General features: G+C 40.6%; 1 protein-coding gene across 1 annotated transcript in view; it reads left to right on the top strand.

Moving 5' to 3' along the window:
- The window catches only part of DNAJC5B (DnaJ heat shock protein family (Hsp40) member C5 beta), a 34,536-nt gene extending 23,120 nt beyond the window's left edge, over window positions 1–11,416 (top strand). Inside the window, exons 2-4 of the mRNA XM_071553094.1 lie at window positions 596–809; window positions 5,564–5,738; window positions 11,322–11,416. Coding sequence (XP_071409195.1) covers window positions 596–809; window positions 5,564–5,738; window positions 11,322–11,416 — 484 coding nt within the window. The remainder of the gene's footprint in view (window positions 1–595; window positions 810–5,563; window positions 5,739–11,321) is intronic.
- The last annotated feature ends 873 nt before the right edge of the window (window positions 11,417–12,289 follow it).

Below are 12,289 nucleotides of genomic sequence, written 5' to 3'. Positions count from 1 at the left end.
TTGCAACTCCTAACTGTGTTTTCCATCATCACTGTCTGGGCTTCTGCAAACACAGACACTGTTTACAAAATTTTAACGTAACTACTATAGCTAGGCAATTTAATATAGAATTTTCTTTGCCATAAAGAAAATAATGTTGCCTGGATAAGCAGTGTGATCATCATGTTTTTAAACAACTTTAAAAAAATCTTTATCTTTGTTGAAACCTGCTCCATGATGCAAATGAGTTGGCAATCATAATGCAACAAATGCCTGTGATTTATTATCGTGCTGCAATCTGTGCTTTCAGCATATATATCACCATCTCCTTTAGCAAAGTAGCTGACTAGGTATCAATACACAAAGTTCATTCTCGGTGTAATAAAAACACCTTTTTTATCAAAACTTTCATGTTCAGTTCCTTTCTGCCACTTTCCTTCTACAAAGTACATCAGAGCTGGAAGAAAAGAAGCTTGAACATACTGTTCAGAATCTTTATATTTCTATTAAAATATTTTTGGTAGTGTTTTGTATATGTGCATGTCTATATATATTCACACATACAGAAGACTTATTTTCCCTCTGTTTTTTTGTTTATTTGTTTTTCATGTTTAAGAAAACTGGCTCTGAAATACCATCCTGACAAGAATCCAGATAATCCAGAGGCTGCAGAAAAATTTAAAGAGATCAACAATGCTCATGCAACCCTGACTGATATGTCCAAGCGAAACATATATGACAAATATGGATCATTAGGGCTCTATGTGGCAGAACAGTTTGGTGAGGAAAATGTCAACACCTACTTCATGCTCTCAAGCTGGTGGGCAAAGGTAAGCTGTTATTTTCTGTTGGAAATCAAGTTATAATGCACACGGACAATTACATACACAAGGAACCCATGGAGAAACATGATCTCTCTACAGGCTTAACAAATAGTAGGATCTGAGTCTAAACGGCTACTAAAAATTTACAAAGGCAACATTATCTGGAAAATCAACAGAGGCAGAATATAAGCTCAGACTAGTGCTAATATAGAAAGTTTTCTTTCTTTTAACTTGGTAAATAGTTACAGTACATATTTTGTAACACTTTCAAACATTGATTAGATTTGAATTTAGTGCTCTGGGATAATTTTGACTTTCTTTTCAGCAATGACTAAGTAAAAATGACTCACTATTCCAAAACAAGAAGTCCCACTTATGTGATAACCAATGTATGGTAATAAACTATTACCATACAAATTTAGCTGTCTTACTTGCTATATATAGCACACAATGTAAGTAAGCAATAATAATACATAACAGTGTGATTATGGCATCATATATGTGCCCTGGTGAGGGTATGAGAGAAAGGAATCGGAAGAAGAGAGTAGGAAAGGAAGAGAAGTATATAGCAAAACTCTTCATATTGCTCAAGGTAAAACACATCAGGGGCTGTTCTAGTCATAAAGGACTTGGGTTCATGTGCTCTCTTATCTCACTGGTGTCCTCTGATGTTTGCATATGTCAAATTCAAGTGTTTCTGCAAATATTGAAATGTTGCAGATATGCAACAAACAGAATTGCAAATGTGCAAAATCCATACTGTCCCCAGCTGTTGGCATTAGCAGAAGCACAGGAAACCAAGGACTGTGCTGGAATACATAGGAAAATGATCTGTACTGTCCTGAAGTAAGCACATTATGAGATCTTTTATCTGAGAACTGTGGAACACAGGTTCCTGTGTTCGGCATGGATCAGGCAGTGTTGCACTGCTCTGCAATCCCCTTTCAAACTGGGAAGTCACTTGGGCAATTTGTGGGCCTGAGAAGCCCTATTTTGTCTGCTGAATCAGGATGTGACAGAAGCTGCTCAAATGCCGTGAATGAAACCAATGAATAAAATACTTGGTATTTAAATTAAAGTTGTGAAAGCACAGTTTCCCCCTCAGAGACAGGCTGGAGGCTGCCCACCTGCAGCTCCTGTAGCTGACCCTGCTGCAGGCTGGACACCCCACCATAACTGCTGAATGGATCATTCCCTCTTTTCTGCTGCCCACCACCTCCTTTGGCCTCTTTGTCACAGTTCAGGTGCCAGAAAGCATTGCCTCGGTGCTGAGAGAGGAGGAATGTTGACTCCTTTAACAGGCTCAGTAAACAAGATTTTCTACACTGTTTGCTGCTTTTTTTTTTTAGCTTTTATTTGCTCTTCTGCTTACTGATCTTTAATGAGTTTTTATGAAGCATAAAATCCTCTGGGGTTAGAAAATCAGGAACAGAAACAACAACTGTGACTTTGACTCATAAAAGAGAGCAACAGAGAGTACAGAAAGAAGTAAGTCATTAACAGCTAACAGAGGAATGTGAGTATTGTTTCAAACAAGCTGTATCCCATAGATGAGACTCAGTATGCTGAATAGCAAAAGTAATTACTGCTTCCTAGTTTCTATGAATTATGTACAAAACCTCCAAATATGTATATAGGCTCATTTGAGAATCATCACAAGTAGTCTTTCTATCTCTCCTCCAACCCAAAATCTTGTCACCTTCACAACAGAAAGAGGAAACAAAATTTTTATCTATCTATCTATCTATCTATCTATCTATCTATCTATCTATCTATCTATCTATCTATCTATCTATCTAATCTATCTACCGTTGTTGTTGTTGTTATACTACTTGAATCTGAGGCATCATCTTCAGATGACCACCAAACCTCTAATTTCCTCCGTTCTGGGAGAAGACAGGAGGGATCACAGCCTTCACTAGTTCCCTTCCTCTCCAACTGCAAATATTGCTCTTCTCCAGCACACTCATACTCAGAAAATCTGACATTTGTGAGGAGGTTTATCATTAGCAGTAAGGAAATCAAGTTGAAAGGAGAAATGCAACATGAAGATCACTTTTTTCAGTGCTGGACTTCCTAGTGAGCATGTTAAACTGGGAACTTACAGGCATGAATACGGGGAAAATTGAACTACTTCTCCACTGGCAGGCACGAGGCTTGTTCATTTAACTGTTTTAGCAAAAAACAATTTTCCCTCTACCATGAAGACAATTTATTGATCACATGTGTTCAGCTGAGCTGCAAAATGCCAACTACCCAAACTCAGATTAAGAGTTCCCCTTGCCCTGCCGAGAAAAGGGGAAAAAACCCTGGAAAACTTAAAACAGGTTTATATATTTATACAGAAAAGAGAAAATTAAAAGCAAACTACAATATAACACACACCTACACAAGTTAGATATAACAACAGTCCTCTACCTCCCACTGAAAACAGATCCTATCACTCTGGATCCATAAAGCACCCGAAAAAGACACCTCCCTAAAGAGCTCAGCCTCCCCAGAAACAAACCCAAGCAGAGAGAAAACTAATAATAAACCTTTTATTTGCCTATGATAACATGGTGGTAAGCTGGCGCTGGGCCTAGTCCTCCCATCCCGGGACGGCGCAGAGCATCCTACTGGGACCACAGCCATGAGGGAATTGGCCAGGTACCTCGTACACCCACTTTTATACTTGAGATGACATCAGAATATGGTATGGAATACCACTGGCCAGTAGAGTCAGGTGTCAGCTGGCCTAACCCAGCTCGAGTCAGCTGGTAATCTAAGGCCTGCTCTGAAAACTAAAGCCTAAGTTTAGGCCTAGCTAAACCAATCAATAAAACAATTCTTGGTTTACCAACTGTGATAATATAAGCATATAGAAATCTTGAAACATTAAAGGTATCATGAATAAACTCAAGGGGTATTCCCCTTTATATACTTCTTTATGTCCTTTCTTCATTCTATACATAGTAGTGCTTTATTCTCCATTGTGGCATAAATGATAAACAGTTAGATAACTTATTTTAGGGATTAAGACGTTTAGAACAGTTTTAGGTCTGTTGGAAGGAAAACATTTTAAAACAAAAAGTCAGAGTCCCTTTCATTTAAAAACACCTTGCTCACTCTAGATACATGCCTATATTAATATTAGGCATATAAATAGTCCTGCTACCTTCAAAGGTGTTCCAGTCAGCCCCCACTAATGTTGCCTGAGACATGCATACACAACAATGTTATTTACATAGCTCCATTGTCAAAGTTTGACAATATCCTGACATTTGTGCTTACTTTCTTCCTCAGCAGCATATTGTCTTATGAATATAATGAATAGTTAGTAAAGGGCAGACTGTGTAACCATAATGTTAAAGCCTGGCTATACCTCCAACCCATATGTACCTGTTGGCCACAAAGCTGTACTGCTTTGACATACACATTCACAGAATCACAGAAAGGTTTGGTTTGGAAGGCACCTTAAAGGTCATCTAGTTCTAAGCCCCCGCCATGGGTAGGGAGACCTTCCACTAGACCAGGTTGCTTACAGCCCTATCCAACATGGTCTTGAACACTTCCTCTGGGAAGCCTGTTCCATTGTCTTATCATCCTCACAGTAAAATATTTGTTCCTAATATCTAATCTAAACATACTCTCTTTCCATTTATTTCTACATATCAGCTTTGATTCACTTTTCAGGAATGTTACTGGCTTTCCTTTGGCCTTATACGACTATGTCTATAAAGAGCTGTGAAGTTTTCTCCACAGACATCTTGTTGCAGGCCTGGATCCACCTTGGGTCAGGAGCCAGACTGCTGTCATGTCCCAGTGGAGCCAGTCGAAAGGCTCCCTTCCTGCAGGTCCCCCATCCCATTGCTGTGATCCAGCACACATGCAAGCAGCTGGGGAGTTGTCCTGTGAACCTGGGCAATGACCTGGTCTGGAGGAAGAAAAGTTCTGTAACTTAAATTTTTCCGGCTTTTGACTCTGACTAAGATCTCTGGTCTTGGCCCCAGGCAGTCGTGTTGGCTCTGCTGAAGCCCCTCTGCTTGTGCCACAGGGACAAGAGTGAGCAAAGGGCCAGGCGGATGGGAACTTCTTCCTGCTTGAGTCCCCAGATGGAAAAACTGTAAACTGAGGAGTATAATTTAGGAGGTGTCACCTGTCTGGTCCTGCACAGGGTAATGTGGAGAGATGGACACACCCCCAACAAGCAAATCAAATCCTCCACTGAATAACTCCCTGGAAGAGAGAGTGACTATGGGTTAGCCCATGGGTTAGCACCTAATTTGGGTGCCTTAGTTCAGTGCCTGGAGTTATGTGGGATGCATCTGGGTCTTTTCCTCTTTTTCTCTCAGCTTTGTTATTGACAAGAACCTGACAGTAAATAAATGTTTGCAAAAATGATCTTGGGCAAATGAGTCATTTTAAAGATGGAAATGAGTCATTTTAAGGTGGGAAGGGTTTTGCATACTGCCTAGAGGGTTTTTCTGAGGGCCATCAGCTGAAGACAGACTTTCAAAAGCTGAACATGTGGGGGGTCTGTTGATTGGCGTCTTCTTTGTCGATGTGGTCCTGAGTGACAAGTAGGAGCTTGTGAATGTGGAGGGCTTTGGTAGATCTTGCCCTTGTTCAGGCACTGGGTGAGCAGCTGGACTTCTCTGAGTGCCAAGCACTTTGGAACCTGAGTTCCTCTGATGACCTGCCTTCATCTGTAAGAGGCTGCCACGAGTTTGAGGACGGTCATTGCTGACAGGTTTTTTGACCTGCTGTGTTTAACCCAGGGCCTGTTTGCAGTCTGTGGCTTGCTGACAGGCTGCTACCTCTGCTGCTGCCTCTGCTGCTGCTTCAACTGCTGCTGTGGAAAGTGCAAACCCAAGGCACCCGAAGGGGAACAGCAGGAGTTTTGTGTGTCACCAGAAGATTTGGAAGAGCAAATTAAGAACGACATGGAAAGAGGTGTGTATTTTAGGGGCTTACTGTGTGGCCAAGCTGTTCAAAACAATCCTTAAAGCTTGTAGGCCAGATGTTCTGCTCACAGTGCTGAGGCTGCTTCCAGACTTCAGTGGAGACATGCCAATTCACTCTAGCTAAGACAATGACCCCGGGGAACTTCCCAAGTTATGTACCAATGCAAAAATAATATTACGGCACTAAGAACTAAATATTTCCGATATCTCTTATGAGACTCAGGGTTTATTTTAAGAGACAGTGTTCACCCTGTAGTGCCCCTGGCCACCCTGCTTCATATCCTAGATCCTGTACTCACACATTAGGCTCTGCTGGACTGGTGCTTGTCATATCTGATTGGCTTGAATAAGCTGTCAATTGGGTTTTATTCATGTCCCTGCATGTGATGGACTACCTGTACCCATACAAGAAAAGCCTTCAAGAAAAGATGCAGTGTTTCCAGCAGTATGGTTGCACAGTAACCCAAGAGAGTTTGCATGGGAACTGCAGTAGCAATTCTGCTACTTTACCAGGACCCAGATCTTGGATAAAATTCAGATGAGAACTAATCCTTTCAAATATTATATAGTTCCTGGCCCATTCAGTTCCCAGCTGTGCTTCATGGAGGGGCAGACCCATTGCCAGCTCAGGAGAAAGAGTACCCAGCCAGGAACATGGACCTGAGGCAGCAGGACGACCTTCACAGCACACCATCATCTTTTCTTGGTGGTGCTGCATTACCTGAGCTGCATATTCAGATTTTGGCTGTGCCAAGGAATGGTGGTGGTGATTTCCTAATTTGGCACTAGTGTGGGTTGCATACTTTGAGCAAACATACCTGTCCTAATCTACTGGAGAATGGCAGAGTTTTGCCTTCATTCTCAAGGATAGCAAAACCATCTCAAATTGGTTAGATATGCACAGAGTGAGACATCAATGACTCTTGCTTCAGCAATAAGAAGCCAAGCTATTACAGGAAGACCTAGGACACTTTTCAGTTGCAAATTTATATAAATTGCAGATATTAGGATTATGTTTTTTTATGAGGAAGAACCTAAGCAGTCAGCTCACTCTTTCTCTTCCATTGTTATAGAAGATCCTCTGATGTTATATTCTTACATTTATTAAGCTTAAATTAGCACTGCCAGATTGCAAATGTCATGTTCCCTTAGCAGGAAGACATTCCCCCCCTCCACCCCGCCAGTTTTCACACAAATTCACCCTTCCATAAATATGCAACAAAACACTTGCAGTAGTTGAAACAAATGCTATTTATATAACTGTTATATCAATGTGTGGTAGTGTTTTTAAATTAGTTTTGCTTAGAGGCATATCAAGGTAAATAGAGTTAGCTTAAAAAGTGATCATACTTGATCAGTCTCTGCAAAAAACTATTAGTGAAAACTTTATAACCACAATGCATTATGTGAAACAAACCTCGTAAACTCTATGACTTTAGGCACCTGAAAAGTACAAATCTAAAATGGACCTTGCTTTTCATGAGTTTGTGATAGCAAATTCAAGTCTGAAGTATGAAGATAGAACTTTGAAGAATCAGAATATTGAAATTCTGCCTTTCTTTTTGTTTTTAATTTGGCAGATATTTTGATCTCTCTCAAAATCCAGCACAAAATTTCCCAGTGGCAGAAAAAAATTGCTCCCTTCTTCTGCCACAGGTACCAGAAGGTGTTGGTGTTCTTTCATTTTAGGCCACCTTCACATCCTTTACTCCCACCAAGTCTCACTGAGATACCAATTTTAAAAAATAATTCAAAATGTTTAGTGAAGTACCAGTCTGAAAAATTAACACAGTGTGGAATTATGGGGAGTTTTCTGAAAAATTAACACAGTGTGGAATTATGGGGAGTTTAAGTATTTTGAAGACAACATTAAATATATATATGTGTGTGTGTGTATAAATAAATACATACATACATACATATATATTTCTTCAGAAAAGAAAAACAAGATCTTTTGTACCTTTTCTACTCTTCTCTGTCTTGCTATATTTTTTTCCCAATCAAAACCAGCATGCCTCAGTAAAGTAGAATTCTCTTTGTTTTAAAATTATTAGAAGATAGAAATGTATTAGGAATAAACATGAAAACTTTATGACCAGGGTAACATAAGTGTCTTTTCTGCAGCTGAAAGGAAAACAGACACTGCATTTAGAAAAAAACTGAATGACAATGAGATCAAACTTCAGTTCCTCCCTCCCTTCTTTCCCTCACACCCCACAGCTTTAGGGATGCTGGCCAGAAAGATGCTGCTGACTTTTAGGATAGAAAAGATTGTGCTTTTCAACCAGATATTTTCAAATGCTGGGCCATAGAAATTAATGCTTGTGTCTTCCTTTAGGTAAATGATACAAATATTCCTGAATGTAATTCAGAAACAACCTGTAATCACTTCTGCAGTAGATTTCATTTTGGAAGAGGAGATCCTTATTAGGATTCAAATTCTTTGCCTGCCCTCTGCCCACAGACTGAACATTCTTGCCAGTAATTAATTTCTTTGCTTCTTGCTGTCCCCAGCATCTATATTGCTGCTTTTTGCAAAGGTCAAAATTCTCAAGCTAGGATTCTCAAGCTAAGGCCACACTTAAAGTTATCCAAATATTTTGTAGTCAGTGACTGCTTTTCTGAGGAATGCAACATCGATAAAACTCCACCATTCCTGATGCTAAAACCCCAAGAGGGAGTCCACAGCAGCAGCTGCTGTGCTCGGTGGGAGGTGCTCGGTGGGAGGTGCCTGGTGCCAGTCGTGCTGCGCAAACGAGGCCATGTGTGTCTTGGAGTTGAGACTTAGGCTTCATCTATCGAATTGACACGACAATAATAGTTTTCAGTCCCTCACACTTCTCATTAACAAAATTAAGGTCTTACAGAGTTGACTTAATTCCTCAAATTAACATACCATAAACCACAATTATTAGTGAAAGAAAGAGATGTGAGTTGAAAAATTCAGTGATCCATTCCCTAAAATGTAAAAGCAAAGTGAGTTGTCACTGAAATCAACACAATCATGTCAAAGGCATCACTTCTGCTGAAATGCTATTTCTCTAGACAGAATTTCTAGGGGAATTCATATTCTTCTAGAAGAAGGATTTAGTCAAATATATACATAGTTCTAGTGCTAGCTTGTTCAATATCTCCCTTGAAGGATTCATTTTAGAGCATGTACTTCCATGGGTAGCATGACCATTAGAACAAAAAGAAAATTTGGGCTTTGCCAGCCCTAGCATGTACTTAGCTTGCAATGATTTCTTCTTACAACTATTGATTTGTACCAGAAGACTGTGACCTAATGTACAAGGAATACTGCGGCCTAATGTGCAAGGAAGAACAAAAATTAAATGGTATATTTAGATTATTACATTTTAAACATGAAATATTTTAGGGTTTCAGATCAAATCTGACATTAGAAAGCTGTAAAGTAGCATAATCTGTGGTGTCAAGCCATGATGTCCCAGCTGACCTGTGAGAATACTCTTGCAGAGGGAAGTATCCCTCACTTGTCTGCAAGACAGACACATGCAACAGTTCATCACTTTCCCCCACACACAGGGCAGGTTGACAGATTTTGCTTTCACTCAAACTGATGGCAAAGTTTTATTAACTTTTGTGGTCCCAGAGGAGGTGGCATTGGAATTTGGATTGCCTTGGTACCTCAGACAGTAATGATGCACTCAAAGCACTTGGCAGGTTTGTTCTCTCCTGTTTGGTAATCATTGTAAGAACAATACAAGGCATTTTACAGAAAATGAATTCTAGGAGAGGAAAAGAGAAAAAGAATAAAAGAACCTGAATAACAAAATACTTTTGCAACTCAGAAGCTGTAAGTTTTTATCACTTCATTGTCTCCTCCACACTCCATATGTTAGAAATGTAGGCGAACAGTGAGAGGAGCTATCTATAGAAAGCAATGTGAATTCTGCCTCACCTCCGTTCTGCAGCTTGCCATTAGCAGGCTATATTTGTACAGTTTATTATCCCTGTTCTAATTTAAAAAAACCTTATTGTAAATCTTAGAAGGGAGCAAGCAGCAAAATGCTTGGTGAGGGTATCAGCTCAGAGCTGTCTGCAGATCAGCTGGAGGCAATGCAACAGATTTGCAGTGGGTCCTGTTCTCCTATCGCACACCTGGGTATCACAGCAGAATGAACTGCTAGTCTCTCCACTCCATCAACAACCTTCCAGAAAATGAACAACTTTGAGGCAGCAGAGGATGGGAGGGAGTGCTGCTCAGAAATCTAGAGAATACATAGAAACTTAAAATTGAAACTGCCAAAATATGAGCCTGAGCTAAGCTCAAAGCATTAATTACTCATATACTCCTAGAAGTTATGAAACATATCTGTCTTTGACCTTGTGTCTAAATATGGAATTGCCCATACAGAGAAGCTGCTTGGCATTTAATCATTCTTGCCTTTCACCTTGACAAAGTTGTTCTACCCGCACTGAAGGGAAGCCGTATGGCAAGCAATTAGGTTCCTACTCTGGGTTAAGTTACTCCTGTACAGTACATCTTTTGCCCATGATTCATCCCATCAACTGTCATGTAAATAGGAGGAAATGTCAGATGAGATTTTTTTCTGAACATTCAGTCATTTGGCAAAAATGTTATAATTTGTATTCAATTGCTGTGAAGGCTCTGTTAGTATCAAGATATAGATAGTCTAGATTTTTTCATATGAAACACTTCATTAAGATGACTGAACCTTTAGAAATCAGCCTCTGAGACCTGAGCCCCTTCCTCCCACCAAAAAAAAAATGTGATTTGGAAAGAGGCCCAGGAGAAGGGAAACCAAACCTTGTTCATTATCACAGGGAACAAAATAGTCATCAAGGAACTATGTAAAGATTTCGCTTTCCTCCACTGTACAGCAAATGCATTTTTAATAGATATATTGGAAAAGAAAACACAAAACTGCACAGAATGAAAAAGTACAGGATAGAAAGGATTTATATAGTGATAATATGAGGTTTTGGTAGTTCCAAACTCATTAAAATAGTAATTCCCACAGTCCTATTGCATATATAAGACTTCAAATTCAATTTAACACTTTTATTTAACTAGCTGGCTTTCAGGATATATGTGATTTCTTCCCTCTCAAATGTTACTGCTCATGCATTTTTTTCCTTTTAACTCTCTTCTCTCTACTGTTAACTCTGCCTACTTCAAGACTCATTTCTGTCCCATTCTCACAAGTGCTGTCAAGGTTAGTGCTTGCTGACTCACAACAGCACTCATTACATTCAGACATTTGCAGGAGCAAGCACTTACAATTGAAACAGGCAATAACCTTGAGCCTGTGATCTCTGCAAAGCACCAGGTACAGCAAATGTCCAGTGTAACAGCAGCAGCAATAGTCACCCAGATATCTGCTGTTATACAAGGACAAGGAGTAAGAGCATTTGTAGGCTCAGTGTGGGCATTGCCACCTTGTCAGTACCCACACAGCTGCCTGTGAAACCAAGATTAAGCTGTAACCAGAACAGCAGATGAAACGTTGTGGTTCTAACGAGAAATCTGACTTTGGTAGCAAGTGAAAGGTTCTTAAAGTACTTTTTGTCCTTCTCTCCAATTTAGATGGAGAAACTCCTATTGTGCTTCAGCCGACTAATGTAACTGAGAAGACGCAACTAATTGGGAACAGCCATCGGAGCTATCGCACAGACTCCTAGAGCAGGAGAACACAACCTGTTGGTGCTGCTCATTGAGTCTCACAGCGAGAAAAACAAGTGATAAGTTCTGCAGCCTGTATTTGTAGTTGTCTTTAAGCTAACCAAGAGTAACCTGAGAGTTATTTCCTTTCAAGGCAGAATCTCCCTCTAGGCTACTTCCAATAGGATACCTGCACTCTGCATGGAGATACCCATGGCCAGTACAGAGCTTTACAGGCCAGAATGCTGGTCTCTCACGGCATCAAACTGCCAAGCTCAGCATGGTCTTTCCCTCTAATAATATTCCCTTTGGTATAGTTGCTCTCCTCCCTGCCCTCAGCTGTAGTTTCACCTCCCAGGCACAGTCCCAAGTCCCTTCCCAGACCCAGTGGCTCCACTTCTCCCTGTTCCAGGAACTTTCTTTATAAGCAGCAGTTTCACTGGATGTGAAATGTTCCTGTGAGGGAGCCCTGAAAGTGCTCTTTAGCAGACCTCATGGGAAAAGTTGGTGGCAAGACAAATGGAGCTCTCCTTCCTAGAGAGAAAATGCTCTTTGGAAAGCAGCTAGTGACTTCTTGGGTACATAGCTCTGGCAGTTATAAACCTCAGCCAGGATAAAGTGCACAGGAGTTGTTCTACTTGTGGTTATAGTGCAGGACACTCTGAATGCAGGAGCTTCATCCAGAAGCACACACAGACCTTGTGTCTTTCCCTGCACAAGCTGCAAACCCATGAGACAGTGCACAAATGCCACAAGGATAGGAAGGCTCGCCCTGGGATTCCCCAGAGCCTCTCCTCTCTTCTTGTAGGCCTATGGCATAGCTCTCACATTTGGTTCCCAGCCAACAGCTTTCTGCCAGCTGGCTTATTCCTATGCCCCTGGCTTCTGGCCCC

This window comes from Pithys albifrons, chromosome 4 (genome assembly GCF_047495875.1).
Source record: "Pithys albifrons albifrons isolate INPA30051 chromosome 4, PitAlb_v1, whole genome shotgun sequence".
Taxonomy (NCBI): Eukaryota; Metazoa; Chordata; class Aves; order Passeriformes; family Thamnophilidae; genus Pithys; species Pithys albifrons.
Note: the sequence above shows the minus strand (reverse complement) of the source record. Positions and strands in the feature narration are given on the sequence as shown.